General features: G+C 39.2%; 1 protein-coding gene across 4 annotated transcripts in view; it reads left to right on the forward strand.

Annotated features, from left to right (window-relative positions):
- GANC (glucosidase alpha, neutral C) overlaps nucleotides 1-18226 on the forward strand; it is a 77780-nt gene extending 59554 nt beyond the window's left edge. For 3 of the 4 annotated variants that reach the window (XM_058541331.1, XM_058541333.1, XM_058541334.1), the window contains 6 exons: nucleotides 1224-1300; nucleotides 5150-5224; nucleotides 7471-7584; nucleotides 8848-8960; nucleotides 16094-16197; nucleotides 17133-18226. In XM_058541331.1, coding sequence (XP_058397314.1) covers nucleotides 1224-1300; nucleotides 5150-5224; nucleotides 7471-7584; nucleotides 8848-8960; nucleotides 16094-16197; nucleotides 17133-17242 — 593 coding nt within the window. In that variant the 3' untranslated portion in view covers nucleotides 17243-18226. The remainder of the gene's footprint in view (nucleotides 1-1223; nucleotides 1301-5149; nucleotides 5225-7470; nucleotides 7585-8847; nucleotides 8961-16093; nucleotides 16198-17132) is intronic. The other variant, XM_058541332.1, reaches the window with a different exon arrangement.
- The last annotated feature ends 1718 nt before the right edge of the window (nucleotides 18227-19944 follow it).

Consider the following 19944-nt stretch of genomic DNA (forward strand, 5'->3'; position numbering starts at 1 on the left):
AAAGACCTGAAGGTGAGACCTGAAACTATAAAACTCCTGGAGGAAAATATAGGTAGTACACTACTTGCCATCGGCCATAAAGGGATCTTCTTGAATTCCATGTCTACTCAGACAAGGGAAAGAAAAGAAAAAATAAACAAGTGGGACTTCATCAGATTAAAGAGCTTCTACAAGGCAAGTGAAACCAGGATCAAAATGAATAGGGAACCCACCAGCTGGGAAAAAATATTTGCAAACCGTATATCTGACAAGGGATTAATCTCCATAATATATAAAGAACTCACACAACTGAATAACAAAAAAACAAACAACCCAATCAAAAAATGGGCAGAGGAAATGAACAGACACTTCTCCAAAGAAGATATGCAGATGGCCAATAGGCACATGAAAAGATGCTCAACATCACTAGTCATCAGGGAAATGCAAATCAAAACCACACTAAGATATCACATTACACCCGTTAGAATGGCTATAATCACCAAGACAAAAAGCAACAAATGCTGGAGAGGCTGTGGAGAAATGGGAACCCTAATCCACTGCTGGTGGGAATGCAAACTGGTGCAGCCTCTATGGAAAACAGTATGGAGATTCCTCAAAAAATTAAAAATAGAAATACATTATGATCCAGCTATCCCACTACTGGGTATCTACCCAACAAACCTGAAATCAACAGTCCAAAGAGGCTTATGCCCCTCTATGTTCATCGCAGCATTATTCACTAGAGCCAAGACATGGAAGCAACCCAAGTGTCCCTCGACTGATGAATGGATAAAGAAGATGTGGTATATATAGACCATGGAATACTACTCAGCCATAAAGAAAGACAAAATCGTCCCATTTGCAACAACATGGATGGACCTGGAGGGTATTATGTTAAGTGAAATAAGCCAGAAAGAGAAAGACAAACAGTGCATGATTTCACTCATATGTGGAAGATAAACCTATACATGCACAGATAAAACTATTTGGTGGTTACCAGGGGCTAGGGGGGTGGGGGGTGGGCACAAGGGGTGGAGGGATGCACTTATATGGTGACTGATAAACAATAATGTACAACAAAAATTTCACAATAAAAAAATAATTAAATTTCAAAAAGTCTGCTAAACACACACACACACAAAAGTTCACAGTTGAGTGGTCTTTAAAACCACTCAATTAGAGGGGAAGGATGTTTTCAGACCTCTTATAATGATACTCAACTTTATTTCTTCTCTGTTTTTCAGGAAGTGCTTTATTGGTTCATCCAGTCACAGAAGCAAAAGCTACTATGGTTGATGTGTTTCTGCCAGGATCAAATGAGGTAAGAATAAATGACAAACAGCCACATATCTTATATGTCTCATATTTCATCCCTTCATTCTGATGAATTAGCCCCTGTTAGGAAATAGATTTCCTCATCATGCAGTTGTGAAGACAGCCCAAATGACTGTAGCAATTGAAGATTCTTGTAAGTCATGACCACTGTCTCAGAGGTCAAGAAACTTAATGGAAGAGCAGGGAGAAAGATGAATAGGTGATGACACCAAGGAGGATCAGAATGGTTCTTTATGTTCACACTTTGACTTATGTAAGTGACTCCTTGTGAACACATTGAGGGTTTGGGTAGGAAGAAATCTTTAGTCTACAATGAGGTATCAAACTCGAAGGGAAACATAAGTATAAAGAGTCTTTGTTCGGGCTGGCCGCGTGCCTTAGCGGTTAAGTGCCCGCTACTGGCGTCCCAGGTTTGGATCCCAGGCGCACACTGATGCACCGCTTGTCCGGCCATGCTGAGGCCGCGTCCCACATACAGCAACTAGAAGGATGTGCAACTATGATGTACAACTATCTACTGGGGCTTTGGGGAAAAAAAGGAGGAGTATTGGCAATAGATGTTAGCTCAGAGCCGGTCTTCCTCAGCAAAAGGAGGAGTATTAGCATGGATGTTAGCTCAGGGCTGATCTCCCTCACAAAAATAAATAAGCATATAAATAAAATGAGTCTTTGTTCTTTGGTTCTGGCTCTATCTGAATCCTGAGTTTTTGGTACCAAAAACTGGTCTCCAGACACTCACCAAAGTGGGTAAAAAGTAACAACAGTGACTTCCCTCTGTGCCCCTCTGGCCTTTTATTGGTTGTTGTCATTGATTATTATTACTTTCATACAATATCATCTTGGACCTGCTGGAGCCCAAGGCACTGAACCCAGGCAGGGCGTGCAGGAGGGGTGGGAATAACCCATGGACTGCAGGGCAGAGAGCCATGGGTAATAAGAGCAACAGCCTCCAGAGACAGATCAATGATATATCCAGAGGGGTCAGGAGAAGAGACAGGACAGAAACTTAGGGCACTAGACCAGAGAAAGAGAATATAGAATGGAGAGCAGGAAGGAGTCAGATCCTTGAGCACTGGAGCATCACCACAGGCTTCAGCAGGCAGGCGAAAGAGCCGTGAAGGACACTGAGCTGATGTGGGACTGTCAAGATATTCCTGGACTATCAAGGCAAGTGGTGAGGTAGCCAAGCCAGGCCTTGCTCACTGCTCAGTACTGTCAAGCGCTGCCATGGCAACAGTGTGAAACCACATCCAGTGCCAGTGTTCGTCCTCCATCCAGCTTTATGTGTTTGGTTGTTGTATTGGTTTCCTGAGGCTGCTGTAACAAATTACCACAAACTTGGTGGCTTAAAACAACAAAAATTTATTCTCTCACAGTTCTGGAGGCTTGAAATCTGAAATCAAGGTGTCAGCAGGGTTGGTTCCTTCTGGAATCTCTGAAGGAGAATCTATTCCATGCCTTTCTCCTAGCTTCTGGTGGCTGCCTGCAGTCCTTGGCGTTCCTTGGTTTGTAGCCGCATCACTCCAGTATATGCCTCCATCTTCACAATGCCTTCTCCTCTGTGTGTCTGTGTCTCCTCTTCTGTCTCTCTCTTATAAAGACACTTGTGTTGACATTTAGGGCCTACCTGGGTAATCCCTGATAATCTCCTTATCTCAAGATCCTTAATTTAGTCAAATCTGTTACCATAGAAGGAAATATTCAGTCCTTCCAGGAATTAGGAAGTGCATATATCTTTTTAGGAGCCACCATTCAGCCCACTACACTTGTCATTATTGACTTGACAATAACCAGGCGTTTCTCCAGAATATTCATGAATTATGTTCTTTCCTCTTGGTTTCTCTAGTAATTTGCAGTTCTGAAGGTGAGGGCTTTTTACACAGGTTCCCCAACCAAGTAGAAACCTGAGAAAAAGGTTAAATAACAACAACAGCTAAATAAATTGTGCTGCCAAGCATTTCTGCTGAGAGTTTCTCACGTTGATTCTAACAAAGCAATAGGCTCCCATTAAAAGGAACTAGCTCCCTTTCCAAGTTAGCCACAAATTTTTATTAATGACCTAACATTGCAAGCACATTGTTGTGACTATATAACATATTCCTTCAACACTATTTCCCAGAATAGTCTGTGATTATTTCTCTCATTACATCTTCACAGACCCTGGGTAGAAGATCCAAGCTGTTTCTTGCCAGACCTTTACCTCGCTGGTTAGCTAGTACCACGTCACACTGTGCAAGGGGGCTATCTCAAGTCCCTTGCTGTCACGCTTCCCCATGTTTCTGTTTGGCCTATTCCCTCTCCTTCAAGTCTTTGCTCGAATATCTGCTTCACAGTGAGGCCTTCTCTGACCATCTATTTAAGATTACAAACCATTCCCACTGCCCCAGTACTGTCCAGCCCTCCTTCACCCTTTATATTTCTCCACAGAACGTGCCACCTTTAACATTTTATATATTTACTTATACATTTTGTTTATTATCTGTCTCTCCCATTACAATGTTAGCTTCTTGAGGACAGTGATTTTTATCTGTTATGTTCACTGCTGTATCCCCAGCATCTAGATGGGTACCTGGCACATAGTAGGGCTTCAGTAAGTACTTGCTGGGTGAGAGAGCTTGGTGACTGAGCTCTAGGTCTGATCTACTTGGTGTTTTGTACTAGTTATATACCCTCCTTAGCCTGGGGATCTTTGTATATGGCACCAGAGCACATACCCAATATCTCTCATTCTAATTAGTTCTGGAACTAGTAGGCAGGCAATCCCTAAATCTTGTTTGAGTCAGTTTTTTCCCTTTCATTCCCACCAGCTCTTTATCTAAAGCTACTGGAATTCGCCAAAGAAAGACATTACAAGAAAGGAAAGCTAAGACAATATCCCTTATCAACACAGACACAGAAATCCCTGACAAAACATTAGCAAATTGAATTCAGCCAAGGATAATCCATCATGACAAGGTGGGGTTGGTCCTGTCGAATTAAGAGTTCACTGTAGCTAATGATAGTCAAGTCACAGGCCTCTCACATTCACAGCAGGACAGTAACAGACTCAACAGCACAGCTATATAAAGGATGTGGTAATCCCAGGAGAACTTGTAAAATAGACTCTGTGGTTGCCAGAAATTACACTGGGCTAGAAGAGAGAAAAAGAAGTTTTTGTTTTCATGCTGCTTCTGATGGTATCTTTAGGATTTGTCCCATCAGATTACTTTGTAGGACCTTTTTGGTGCTTCAGCAACTAAACCCCATTGACAGGGATCCCAGATAAGAGTTTGAATCTCATTCTTGAATTGTACTCTGTTAAAAAATGATGCTATAGTAGTAATCCCAGTTTCCATTTGTTTTTCTCCAAGATCTGTTTCCTCTCTGACACTTTCCTTTTCTCCTGCCTCATTTGTAATTTATCTGCTTGCAGTATGCTTTTCTTCTTTGTTGTTTTTTTCCCTCTCTTCCATCATCTTTTTTACTACTAGACACATTAAGTTTTTATAAGCCAAGTGGACTATAAAATCCATGAGGGCAGGACCTGTGTCTTTCTGCTCACTCATGTGTACCCAGTAGTGCTGGGCATATGGTAGGTTGTTCAATAAATAATTTTTGGGTGAATGGATGGACAAATGAATGGCCTTTTAGTCAATTTAATCCATCACAATACTAGGTTAGTCCTTTAGGATCTTCTTAAAAGCGTATGTTCTTCCTGACTTCTACTCAAGTTTTTTCTTTAATTATACTTATTTTAGCTTTCTGGTTATTTGAAATCCAAATAAATGGATGTTTTACTGAATAATGAAATTGTGAGTAGAGTTGCTCTTTTTCACTAGGGTCTATTCGTTTTTAGGTCTGGTATGACTCTAAGACATTTGCTCATTGGGAGGGAGCATGTACTGTGAAGATCCCAGTAGGCTTGGACACCGTAAGTTATTTTCAGACTGTTATTTTTACCTATTGTGCTGTATTAGTCTGCTTGGGCTGCCATAACAAAATACGATAGACTGGGTAGCTTACACAACAGAAATTAATTTTCTTACAGTTCTGGAACCTAGAAATCCTAGATCAAGGTGCCAACCAATTCGGTTCCTGGTGAGGACTCTTCCTGGCATATAAACAGCCATCTTCTTGCTGTGTCCTCACATGGCAGAGGGAGAGAGTGAGGTCTCTTGTGCCTCTTCTTATAAGGACACTGGTCCTACCTATCGCATCAGGACTCCACTCTTAGGATCTCATTTAACCTTAATTATCTCTGTAAAGGCCCTATCTCCAAATACAGTCACACTGGGGTCGGGGCTTCAACATATGAATTTTGGAGGGACACAAACATTCAGTCCATAACATGTGCCTATATGGAAAGAAGCAAGGACTTTAGTATTTTGCATAATAACACATATATAGAGAGAAAGTAGAGTAGTCATTGCCTATGGCTGGGGCAGGGAAAGGGTTTGGGGAGCAAACTGCCCCCCAAACACTCCCCATGGGAGTGACTGCTAATGGGTAAAGAGTTTCTTTTTGGGGCAATGAAAATGTTTTAAAAGTGATTGTGGTGATAGTTGCATGACTCTGAATACACTAAAAACCATTTAATTGTACACTTTAAATGGGTGAATTGTGTGGCATGTGAATTATATCAATAAAGCTGTTAAAATGTGAGAAAAAAAGAGTATAAAAATAACATACATTCTGATTTCACAGTATGAAACACCGAGGAAGAATAATTCTTCCCCATATATTTACGTTTGTATGTCTAAGAAAAATAATAACACTGAGAATAGAGAGTAAACATAGTGGTCACCACACAGACCATACAGAATGTCCTTCTACAGAACCAAGTCAAAAAACATGAGTTTTTAGTTGTAACCCTGGACCTCTAGGTCAAAGGGAATGCTATCAGTTATGATGTTAGAATCAAAGTGGCCCATCCAGACTGAATTTCTGAAGGGAAGTTTGCTCCTGCAGCTGAATCACAACCACTGCCACAGGCCCTGAGTAGTGTAAAGATTATAAATAGATATTGACGTTATTTTTTAAAATTGTCAGCAGCAGTATGAACCTCGTTATAAAGAAAATGATTTCAGATGTCAACTTTCAGATCTAGAAGAGACCTTAACATTCATTTGTTCTAATTCCTCATGCTTACAAGTGAAGAAACTCAGGTTCAGAGAAGGTCAATTACTTGTCCAGGGTTGTGGCTAGATTGTGGCAGAACTGAGACAGGACCCCAGGTCAGCTGGACTCGCACTTCAGAGCCCATTCCATACTAACTTACTACCTCATTCTTTGAGGAAAAAAAACAGAGAAGAAGAGATTGGCTGATGAGGGTGGGGAGATAGATGTGCCTTACCTCTTGCTGCCACCTGCCAGTCAAGCAGAGGGTGGACATCTTAACTACTCCACCCTCACCCCCAACCTCATTTATATTCTTATACTCTTTGCTTGTACTTAACTCAGAGCGAAGTACAAGCCCTCATGTGATCCAGGGAGCTTCCTCACAGAGGATGGTATTGGGAGGCAGGAAAGCTACGGGCTTTCCCTGCTTGGAATGCCATTCCATGAGACCCATAGGTATGGGCCACGCCTACAGTCCTGTTAGAGTCACTTAAAGCCTTATGGTGGCTTCCATAACAGAAGTTTCACAGATTTACCCTCAGAATTGAGTCAGTCATCCTGGTGATTCAAGGAAGCAGGGAGCAAGAAGGGTACAGGCTGCAGGGAGTAAGGACAAAAGTCATCTCCCCCAAACCAAGAAACTACCATCTTTTATATACACGTGTACATACATACATCTGGGCCTGTTTACACAGACAGAAAAGTCCACTCTTTAGCAAGGCCCTAAAAATAAACAGGTTTATTGTATTGACAGGAAAATTAAAAATACAAAACGGGAAAGACTACTTACAGGATAAGCAGAATAATTAGATAATAAATTGATGAAGGGCAAGAAGTTTCCCTAATAATTAAAAAAACGGACCATTTTTTAGAGTTCGAACTCTTTTCCTTTTAATGCCAGGGCCCCCATATTTGCCATCTCTGTGCTCACAAATTTATTTTGCCTTTAAGTCTATACCTGTAAAGAATGTGAGTCTTGTACAATGAAATATTTTAATATTCTAGTTCGAAATTGCCTTATATGAATACTCCTTCCCTGAGAGTGTTGCTCTGTTACAGATACCAGTGTTTCAACGAGGTGGAAGTGTAGTACCAATAAAGACAACTATAGGAAAATCCACAGGCTGCATGAGTGATTCCCCATATGGACTCCGGGTGGCTCTAAGCACTAAGGTATTTGGAAAATGTTACCTTTACACATTCACTTTTTACTACTCTCTCTCTTTACAGTAGTAGCATTTTGAGTATGTGACTCTATATAAAAGTGGTAAACCCCATCTATGGCATAGGTACTTCTGATGTTTATCTAGAAATCAAAGTTTTGAACCATTTCTGAACCATTGTCCAGCTTGTCTGACTTTGCTGGAATTGTTCTGAAAGGGACTCTGAGAACTAGAAATGATAGAAATTTCCTGTGGGGCATCATGACTCTTGGTGCTCTGCAGCTTGGCATTGATTACCACTGCACAGAAAGCTCTTTGGGCCATAGGCAGCCTGCCACATGGATTAGCCCTGAAACTCAGTCTCCTGTAAAAGGGGACTGGTGTCTATGCAACATTTCAGGGACACTACCCCCACACAATGACTTCTGTTCTCATCAGATGGCTCAAACAACTAAAATCTCCTTAGGTAAAGCCTGGAAGGATCCAGAATCGAACTGTCCTTTTGAGAAGATCTTTTGAGCCAATGAGGCCTCTGGCAGATTCCTCTCCTACCCATTTGCCCAAATACAGTACCAAACACAAATTCTTACCCTTCTACAGGACCAAACACAAGTTCTGGCTCTTACGCAAATATTATAAAATAATTAAGCCTTCTTTTTCTTACATCTTTGTCTTCCATCTGTTTCACTTAACGCACATCTGCTTGGGCCACACTATGGGCCTCGGGCCCATGAGACGACACGGAAGAAATACAAGCAACTCGAGATCCATAGCACATCAAGCACTGTAATAGTAAACTGCCATATGGAGTGCTGTGACATGCAAAAGGGGTCCTCCTAAAAGAAAGTAGGAACTAGATACCATTCTCTAAATGAAGGATCTTCTAAAGATAGTTGATCTCATCCATCACATACTAAATTTTTTTTTTTTAACTTCAGTTTCATTCTGTGAACTTTTCTTGACCTGCTGTCATGTTCTAGGATAGTATTTACAGGGAAGCCACCTATGCCACTGACCATACTTTATAGTTTAAATTTCTTTCAAAATGGCTTCTTTGTGCTACTCTTATGTGACTTCCTTATTCATATTATTTCACTAATGGGTATCAAATGTATATATTTGCACAACTACCCTGTGCAGCCTGAATATTAAACTTTTGTTTAATATAATTTTTCGCAAATTTTTAAATCTATTATTTCCCTTTAGCAGGTGACTTTCTTTTCCTAGAAAGCTATTATATAAGCACATTCTCCATCTGTGATTTACTCTCCAGGGTTCTGCTGTGGGTGAATTCTATCTCGACGATGGCCATTCATTCCAATACCTCCACCAGAAGCAATTCTTGCACAGGAAGTTTTCATTCTGTTCAGGTGTTTTGATCAACAGGTAATGACAGCTAAAAAGCTGTGTGCTTTCTTAAATAAATTATGCTATCCTTTTGTTATCCTCAAATGCACAGCTCATATTTTAAAAAATTAATGAGGAAGGTCATTTGTGGAGTATTTTTCTTTTTTCCTGCTTCACTAAGGTATAATTGACAAATAAAATTATAATATATTTAAAGTGTACAGTGTGGTGATTTGATATACATATATATTGTGAAAAGGTTCCCATCGAGTTAATTAACACATCCATCACCTCATATATTTTCCTTTTTTTTTAACTGGAGAGAATGCTTAAGTTCTACTCCCTTTGCAAATTTCAATGATACAATATAGTATTATCAGCTATAGTCACCATGTTATACATTAGATTCTCAGACCTAATTCATTTTATAACTGAAAGTTTGTACCTTTATACCATCCTGTCCCCATTTCTCCCACGCCCCAGCACCTGGCAACCACCATTCTACTCTCTATGAATTCAACCTTTTTTTTTTTTTTTTTTTACATTCCATATATAAATGATGCCATGCAGTATTTGTTTTTCTCTGTCTGCCTTTTTCACTTAGCATAATACCCTCCAGGTTCATCCATGTTGTCACAAATGGCAGGATATCCATCTTTTATAAGGCTGAAAAATATTCCATTGTATATATATACCATATCTTCTTTATCCATTCATCCATTGACGGACACTTACATTGTTTCCATGTCTTGGCTATTGTGAATAACACTGCAATGGACATGGGGGTGCAAAATCTCTTCGAGATAGTAATTTCATTTCCTTCAGATATATACCCAGAGGTGGGATTGCTGGATCATATGGTAATTCTATTTTTAATTTTTTTAGGAACCTCCATACTGTCTCCTTAGTGGTCATACCAGTTTACATTCCCACCAACAGTGTACAAGGATTCTGTTTTCTTCATATCCTCAACAGCACTTGTTATCTCTTGTCCCTTTTTTTTTTTTTTTTTTGGTGAAGAAGATCAGCCCTGTGCTAATCTGCCAATCCTCCTCTTTTTTTGCTGAGGAAGACCAGCCCTGGGCTAACATCCATGCCCATCTTCCTCCACTTTATATGGGATGCCGCCACAGCATGGCTTGCCAAGCGGTGTGTCGGTGTGTGCCCAGGATCCGAACTGGCGAACCCTGGGCCACCGCAGCGGAGCGCGTGCACTTAACTGCTTGCGCCACCGGGCTGGCCCCTCTCTTGTCTTTTTGGTAATAGAAATCCTAACAGATGTGAAGTGATATCTCATTGTGGCTTTGATTTGCATTTCGCTGATGATTAGTGCTGTTGAACACTTTTTCATGTACCTGTTGACTATTTGTATGTCTTCTTTGAAAAAATGTCTGTTCAGGTCCTTTGCCCATTTTTTAATTGGGTTATTAGTTCTTTTGCTGTTGAGTTGTATGAGTTCTTTGTATATTTTGAATATTAACACCTTACCAGATATTTTCTCTCATTCCATAGGTTGCCTTTTCATTTTGTTAATGGTTTCCTTTGCTGTGCAGAAGCTTTTTCGTTTGAGGTAGTCCCACTTGTTTATTTTTGCTTCAGTTCCCTTTGCTTTGGTGTCAAATCCAAAAAATTCATTGATAAGACCAATGTCAAGGAGCTTACCCCTATGTTTTCTTCTAGGAGTTTTATGGTTTCAGGTCTTATATTCAAATCTTGAATCCATTTTGAGTTGATTTTTGTGTGTGGTGTAAGATAGCAGTCCAGTTTCATTTTTTTGCGTGTGGATATCCAGTTTTCCCAAAACCATTTATTGAAGAAACTTTCCTTTCCCCATTTTATATTTTTGGCTCCTTTGTCAAAAATTAATTGACCATATATGCATGGTTTATTTATGGGCTGTGTATTCTGTTTCACTGATCTGCATGTCTGTTGTTATGCCAATACCATATAGTTTTGATTACTATAGCTTTGTAATATAGTTTGAAATCAGGAATTGTGATGCCTCCAGCTTTGTTCTTTCCCAAGATTGCTTTGGCTATTTGGGGTCTTTTGTGGTTCCATATGAATTTTAGGATTTTTTTTTTCCAATTTCTGTGAAAAATGCCATTGGAATTTTGGTAGAGATTGCACTGAATTTGTAGATGGCTTTGGGTAGTATGGACATTTTAACAATATTAATTCTTCCAACCGTGAACATGGAGTATCTTTACATTTGTTTGAATTTTCTTCAGTTTCTTTCATCAGTGTCTTATGGTTTTCAGTGTATAGATCTTGTACCTTCTTGGTTAAATTTATTCCTGAGTATTTTATTCTTTTTAATGTTATTGTAAATGGGATTGCTTTCTTAATTTCTCTTTCCAACAGTTTTGTTGTTAATGTATAGACATGCAACTGATTTTTGTATATTGATTTTGTATCTTTCAACTTTACTGAATTCATTTATTCTAACAGTTCTAATAGTTTTTTGATGGAATCTTTAGGGTTTTCCACATATAATATCATCTGCAAATAGAAACAGTTTTACTACTTCCTTTCCAATTTGAATGCTTTTTATTTCTTTTTCTGGCCTAATTGCTCTGGCTAGTATGTCCAGTACTATGTTGAATACAAATGGTGCAAGTAGGCCTTCTTGTCTTGTTCCTCATCTTAGAGGAAAAGCTTTCAGCTTTCCTCTGTTGACTATGATGTCAGCTGTGGGCTTGTCATATATGGACTTTATTATGTTAAGGTACGTTCCTTCTGTACCCAATTTGTTAAGAGTTTTTATCATGAAAGGGTGTTGAATTTTGTCAAATGCTTTTTCTGCATCTATTGAGATGATCAATGATTTTTATCCTTCCTTTTGTTAATGTGATGTATCACATTTATTGATTTGCATATGTTGAACCATCTCAGCATCCCAGGGATAAATCCCACTTGGTCATGGTGTATGATCCTTTTAATGAACTGTTGAATTCAGTTTGGTAATATTTGGTTGAGGATTTTTGCATTTGTGTTCATCAAGGATATTGGCCTGTAATTTTCTTTTCTTATAATGTCCTTGCTGGCTTTGGTATCAGGATAATGCTGGCCTCATAAAAGGAGTTTGGAAGTATTCCCTCCTCTTTTGTTTTTTTGGAAGAGTTTTAAAAGGAATTGGTATTAATTCTTTAAATGTTTGGTAGAATTCCAATTCTGTGAAGCCATCTGGTCCTGGACTTTTCTTTTTTGGGAGGTTTTTGATTACTGATGCAATCTCCTTACTGGTAATTGGTCTGTTCATATTTTCTATTTCTTCATGATTCAGTATTAGTAGGTTGTATATTTCTAGGAATGTATTCATTTCTTCTAGCTTATCCAATTTGTTGGTATATAATTGTTAATAGTGGTTTCTTATGATCCTTAGTATTTCTTTGGTATCAAATGTAATGTCTCCTCTTTCATTTCTGATTTTATTTATTTGAGTCCTCTCTCTTTTTTTTCTTGGTGAGTCTAGTTAAAGGTTTGTCTATTTCATTTATCTTTTTAAAAAACCACCTCTTGGTTTCATTGATCTTTTCTATTATCTTTTAGTCTCTATTTCATTTATTTCCACTCTGATCTTTGTTATTTCCTTCCTACTACTTAACTTTGGGCTTAGTTTGTTCTTCTTTTTTTAGTTACTTGAGGTGTAAAGTTAGGTTGTTTGTTTAAGATCTTTCTTTTTTCATAATGTAGGCATTTATTCCTATAATGTTTCCTCTTAGAGCTGCTCTTGCTGTGTCCCATAAGTTTTGATATGTTGTGTTTCCACTTTCATTTGTCTCAAGATAGTGTTTTTCTCTTTTGATTTCTTCTTTAACCCCTTGGTTGTTCAGGAGCATGTTATATAATCTCCACATATTTGTGAATTTTCTAGTTTTTTTCTTCTAATTGATTTCTGCTATCATACCGTTATGGTCAGAAGAGATGCTTAATATACTTTCAATCTTCTTAAATTTGTTAAGACTTGTTTTTTGGCCTATCATATGATCTATCCTGGAGAATGTTCCATGTGTGCTTGAGAAAATTATGTATTCTGCTGCTGTTGAATGGAATGTTCTGTAGATATTTGTTAGGTCCGTCTGGTCTAATATATAGTTTAAGTCCAGTGTTTCCTTATTGAATGACCTATCCATTGTTGAAAGTGGGGTACTGAAGTCCCCTACTATTATTGTATTGCTGTCTATTTCTCCCTTCAGATCTGTTAATATTTGCTTTATATATTTAAGTTCTCCAATGTTGGGTGCATAAATATTTACAAATGTTATAACCTTTTAATGAATTGACCCCTTTATCATATAATGACCGTCATTGTCTCTTGTTACAGTCTTTGGTGTAAAGTCTGTTTTGTCTGAAATAAATAAAGCTATCCCTACTTTCTTTTGGTTTCCATTTGTATGGAATATCTTTTTCCATCCCTTCACTTTCTGTCTATGTGCCCTTAAAGCTGAAGTGAATCTCTTATAGGCAGCATATAGTTGGATCTTGTTTTTTTAGCCATTCCGCAACTCTGTCTCTTTTGATTAGAGAATGTAATCCAAATACATTTAAAGTAATTATTTGTAGGTATGGACTTACTGTTGACATTTTGTTAATTGTTTTTTGGCTGTTTTGTAGTTCCTTTGTTCCTTTCTTCCTCTCTTCCTTTGTAATTTGATGATTTTCTGTAGTGGTATGTTTTGATTCCTTTCTCTTTATCTTTTGTATACTTACTATAGTTTTTGCTTTGTGGTTACCATAAGGTTTACATAAAACATCTTTTAGCTATAACAGTCTATTTTAAGCTGATAACGTAACTTCGAACACATACAAAAGCTCTACATTTTTACTCTCTCCTCCCCACATTTTATGTTTTTGATGTCACAATTTATATCTTTTTATATTGTGTATCCATTAAAAAATTATTGTAGCTATAGTTATTTTTAATACTTTTGTCTTTTAACCTTTATACAAGAGTTATAAATGATTTAGCCACCACCATTACATCATTAGAGTATTCTGGATTTAACTATATATTTACCCTTACCAGTGAGTTTAATACTTTAATATGTTTTCATGTTACTAATTAGCATCATTTCATTTCAGCTTGAAGAACTCATTTTAACATTTCTTGTAAGGCTGGTCTAGTGGTGATGAACTCCTTCAGCTTTTGTTTGTCTGGAAAACTCTTTGTCTCTCCTTTAATTCTGAAGAACAACTTTGCTGGGTAGAGTATTCTTGGTTGAAAGTTTTTTTTCTTTGAATATATCATCCCACTCCATTCTGGTCTGCAAGGTTTCTGCTGAAAAATCCACTGATAGTCTTATGGGGGTTCCCTTGTACATAACAAATTGCTTTTCTCTGCTGCTTTTAACAGTCTCTCTTTGTCTTTAACTTCTGACAATTTAATTATAATGTATCTTGGTGTGGGTTCTTTAGATTCATCATATTTGGTACTCATTGGGATTCCTGGATCTGGATGTCTGTTTGTTTCCCCAGGTTAGGGAAGTTTTCAGCCATTATTTCTTTGAATAAGCTTTCTGCCCCTTTCTCTTCTCTTCTTCTTCTGGGACCCCTATATAAGGCATATATTGGTCCACTTGATGGTGTCTCATAAGTCCCTTAAGCTATCTTCACTCTTGTTCATTCTTTTTTCTGTTTGCTCCTCTGATTAGATGAATTCCATTGCCCTGTCTTCAAGTTCATTGATCCTTTCTTCCACTTGATCTAGCCTGCCATTGAACCCCTTTATTGAATTTTTCAGTTCAGTTATTATATTCTTTAACTCTATGGTGTCTGTTTGGTATGTTTTTATATTTTCTGTCTCTTTGTTGCAATTCTCACTTTGTTCATGCATTGTTCTTTAACCTCACTGAGCATCTTTACGACCATTATTTTGAACTCTTTATCAGCTAAATAACTTATCTCCATTTATTAAGATCAGTTTCTGTGGATTAATTGTATTCTTTTGTTTGGAACATATTCCGTTGTTTCTTCATTTTCCTTGACATTCTATGTTGGTTTCTGCACATTAGATAAAACAGCCACCTTGCTCTCGTGTAGGAGATGAACCTCATCAATCAGCCTGGCCTGAGCTCCTGGTTGCTTCTTAAACCTTAGTGATTACCCAAACTTCCATCTTTGTTCTTAGTGACTCCCAGTAGCTGAGGGTGTGCCAAGACCCATCAGTGTCCCAAAGGGGAGGATTGCACTCAGCACCTAGATGAGGCCAGACCCTCAGGCAGTAGCTGGAAAAGTATGCAGTCAAACCCCTTCCAGGGAGAAACTGGGAGATGAATATTTTTGCTTGCTCCCTCTGTGCTGAGCCCTGGCAGCATGCCCATTAACAACTGCTTCTTTGTTGGCTATAATCTGGTGGGACTCATGAACACAAACCCTATTGGCTATCAGAGCTAGGTGATTTGGGGGCCCATCCCTTGGTGGGATCCTTAAAAGTCAGGGCACTAGAAGTGTGGTCCAAACCCTTCACTCTTCAGGGAGAAGCTAGGAGTTAGCAGTTCCCTCCCAATTGTATGGCACTGTGCCAGGGGTAAGGGTTATGATGAGAGTGTGTCCAGCTTTTCCTGTCTGTTTTGATGTGGGTATTTTCTCAGTCGCCTAAGGTGTAGGAGTCACTCAGCTAGTTTCTGGATTTCTCTGAAAGGAAATTGCTCCGTATGTAGCTTTACATTGTGTATCCATAGGAGGAGCAAAATTCAGGAGCCTCTTATGTTGCCTTCTTGGTCCAGAGTTCCCCTGGAGTATTTTTCAATTGCCCCATGAACCTCCCTTCTTTATTGTTGCCGTCTTCCTTTCCTCTCTAAAAAATAAAAAAGAATTCAATTTAAGTTCCCATTAATCCTGTTTATTTATCTGTTTATCAATTCATTAAGTATCTGATTTCTTAGAATTTGACTACAGGGTCCAAGTCACATTTGTGACTGCAGTGTCCTTAGGTTATTTCTCTCCAATGGCTTGTTAAAAGAAGATTGGTTTGGCTACTGGTTAGCTTGTCCTCAGCACATATAGTCATCTTTTTTCAGCTCTTCATCCTCGTAAATATGACAACTATATGGTTCTTTCCTACATAGGGAAAGATGAGAGGGGAACTCACAAGGCTGAGGATGTTGCCCTGGTAACCAGTCCAAACCCTGTCCCTCTCCTTTTCCTAATGCCATTTGTATCTATTCCAGTTGTGCTGACGAGAGGGGTCATTATCCCAGCAAGTGTGTGGTGGAGCAGATCTTTGTCCTAGGGCTCAAGAAGAAGCCATCTTCTGTGACCACCCACTCATCTGGTGAGGAAATAAGCCATTTGTTTTTGTAAACATAGAAGTATCTGCAGGAAGAGATGATTAGTCCTAAAACTGACCTAATATGCCTAGCCAAGAGGACTCTGCACTTCCTGGTAGAGGTCAAATATACTAGTATCCAGAGGGAGTGACGCCATTCTGCTTCTCTTCAACTGGTCTTTCTGCTCACTGTATGCTGTTAATATTTTTCTAAATGAAATAATTTGGGGCGTGAAATACTATTGTAACTTCTCTGAATATTTTTTATTTTTCTTATTTTTTTATTTTTGTGAGGAAGATCAGCCCTGAGCTAACATCCATGCTAATCCTCCTCTTTTTTTTTGCTGAGGAGGACTGGCTCTGAGCTAACATCTATTGCCAATCCTCCTTTTTTTTTTTTCCCCCAAAGCCCCAGTAGATAGTTGTATGTCATAGTTGCACAGCCTTCTAGTTGCTGTGTGTGGGACGTGGCCTCAGCATGGCCGGAGAAGCGGTGTGTCAGTGCGCGCCCGGGATCCGAACCCAGGCCGCCAGTAGCAGAGCGCGCGCACTTAACTGCTAAGCCACAGGGCCGGCCCCTCTGAATATTTTTTAAACTGTACATATCTGAAGCCCTGGAGAATCCTACTCATGTTTACGGAGTTTCTTAAAGGGCATAGGATGGGATATATCCTTCCTTATCCACTGAATTTCTTAGACAAATCACTTTGTTCCTTACAGTTTTTTTTCGACCATTCTTACACTCAGAACAATGGAGTTTAATGTTTAAAAAATATTTTTAAAATGCATGGAAGTCCATAGGTAAAAGTGCTGTTAATTTGGATTCTCCTAAGTGGGTTATAAGGTTTTATGACAGAATCAGAAACATTTCAGATTCAAAGAAAAGATTTTTCTCTCCTAGATATTCATCAAATTTTCCCTTTTATTGTCTTGATATTTAGGTGGTAAAGATCAGCCTGTGGCTTTTACATATTGTGCCAAAACATCCACCTTGAGCCTGGAGAAGCTCTCACTGAACATTGGTGCTGACTGGGAGGTCCACATCAAATGACAGAGCAGCGTTCCTGGTGACGAGTGCAGGGAGCAGCCTGCACCTTTCAGCCTTTCCCTTGGCCTTTTTTTGAGATTTGTGCTACATTCTAATTGTCTGCTCTGGCTCAAAATAATCTTTCACGAGTCAGCAGTTTACTAATGAACAACAGATTTCAGATTTTACATTTTTGGATCTACTAGTAATACTCTTCGTGTCAAATACCACCTCTTCTCCTGATGCAAGTAGCCCTGAGACATTTATAGAGTTCATGAATCTTCCATTGCTTCTTGGTCCGTGGCCCTATGGTTAGCACTGTGGCCCAGTGAGCGGCTGCTCTTTGAGCACAGCTTGGATGGGTTTGTTTTATGTGAGATGTGGGCCAAACCCACCTTGTTTGGCCCATTTTTGGAAGCTTGCCTCAGGCCATGCAGCAGAATCACTCTGGCTACAGCAGCTGAGTTTCTCGAGGCCTGTCTCCAAGTGGACATCAGCCTCTGGGACCCCTTGCAGTTATCTTTCACCCACTTAGACATGGGGGAAAAAACCCTTTTCTGCTTGCACTGCATACACTGCAGCAACAGGAAGTTATTCTCCCCTCAAGATTGACTCAGGAGCACAAAGGCCCTAACATGCTTTCTGGGTTCCAAAGTTCTAAATTAATCTTCTTAAAATTCTAATTTCTTTATCTTAATTGTTTTTATTAAATACTGTCTACTAGATAAACTAGCCAAAGAATATTTGTAACATCAGTAAGCTCTAATTAATAATAATAAAATAAATACCCATGCCCCCACCACTGAACTTCAGAAATAGAACACAAGCTGGGATGAGAGTGAGGCAAGTAAGCCACTTTCCTTGGGCACAGAATTTAAGGGGGTGGCAAAAAAACCACAATAATCAAAATAATATTTTAGTACAGTATTTTTAAAAATAAAAATTAATGCAAAAAAATCCATGATGAACAAAATATCAAAATTTTAAATAAAGATGATAGTATCAGTATTACTGAGTTTTCCTTTTGCCTTGGGCTCCAGTATGGCTTGGCATGGGATAGAACGTTTCAACATGCCAGTTCCCCAGGATGCTCCCTGCTCTGGTGACACCAGTGACTCCCTGCTGCCTGCACAGCATCTGCTGGAGCAGCCTCATGTCCTCAGCACCCCTCAACAGGCACATTTTCTTATCAGGCTTCTTCCACTTAGCAACTTGCCAGCTGCCGCCTCTGCCTTCTGTTCCCTGGGCCCCAATATCCACTGCCTTCCCTCTGCCTATGCAGATCTTACCATCCGCCCAGGACCTACTCAAATCCCACTTTTCCATGAAGCTTTTCTAACTACCCTGTCGCCTCCACTGCCCTGTACCCTTAAGCAGTGATTTTGCCCTTCTGTGAAATGCTGCCCTACTTATAATATGTCCTCTACTTAGCATTCTCAGGGACAATTCCTTAATGTTTCAGGTTTGTCTGTCTCATTCACCTACTAAATTGTAGGTCCTCAAGAGCATCTTATATTTGTCTTATATCTGCCAGAGCAGCATTATACTTGACTTTCAGTAAGTATTGGCTGTAATTGGTTAACTAATGGATTTGATTGATTAAAAAGTGAGAATTAAATGTATTTGTTTCTGATTTACTTTTCTGACATAGGACTCTTCCTCCAGATGTTGTAAACATTGTGCATTTCCTCATGGACACATTTCATTGTATCAATGGAGATTTGAGCTTTGCACCATATACAAGCTCACATAGACATATGCAGATGCTTTGCTCCTGTTTCTTTAAATTTTGCAATTAAGGAGAAGGGAAAAAGCCTACATTAGCTGAAGTCATATTTCCCAGCTTCAAATCTCCCTTGCCTTTCCCTTGCCTAAGACTTAACATAAAAACTAGGTGTTCTTACCTAATGATGGTTTTTTAAGAGGATTTAGAGCTGAATAATTAAGACCTATCTTCAGATCAGCATTTAATGCATGTCTATTCCTCCATTTAAAATATTTTTGGAGGAAGGGATGAAATAAGAACTAGCAGAGTAAGTTAGTGAACTGCTATCTTCACCCAGAACTATACTGAAACACTTAACTCGAGACTGAATGGAGCGAAATATAGTCCAGGTGTTTGTAATTGTTCTCTGCTCTTATTTCTTCTCACGCTTTACCAACCTCCTGTTTCTGAAACTATGTACCAGAGAGGCGTGTGCGGGCTGAGTCGGCCTACAGGTGTTCAGTTACCTTTGTCAACTTAAAAAGCAAATTCGCTTTTATTTTATCCTCAAAATGAGTTTATTTGGGAATAACCAAAAGAATGGCAATTTGGGATGTGCATGCTATGGCGAACCATAGGCAAATCCAAAAGACAAAGGAGGGGAGCTGCTTTTGTAGAGAAAAAAGGGGGCGTAGGGAGGGGCTGGTCTAAAGGAAAGTCCCTGGGGGGAATTAACAGTTCAGGGCGGCAACAGCTTCTCATTGGCTGAGCTGTGGCGTTTCTCATTGGCTGGGCTCTTGGCAGGTGGGGAGAGAAATCTTCCTTCAGTAAGTAGTAAAGTACTTCTACTTCCTGTCCAAGGTGCAAGGTAGTCTCTTCCTGTTTGGTGTAATTGACAATGCATGATAGGGTGTGAGAGCTCCCCCTGCAGGCCTTCCTGACTCCAATTTAGTTAGGGTTTCTTTTATTAATTTCCCCACCTTGTTGTGGCTACTTCTTGATATGTTTTCTCAGGAAACTG

The sequence above is a fragment of the Diceros bicornis genome, chromosome 5 (assembly GCF_020826845.1).
Source record: "Diceros bicornis minor isolate mBicDic1 chromosome 5, mDicBic1.mat.cur, whole genome shotgun sequence".
Taxonomy (NCBI): domain Eukaryota; kingdom Metazoa; phylum Chordata; class Mammalia; order Perissodactyla; family Rhinocerotidae; genus Diceros; species Diceros bicornis.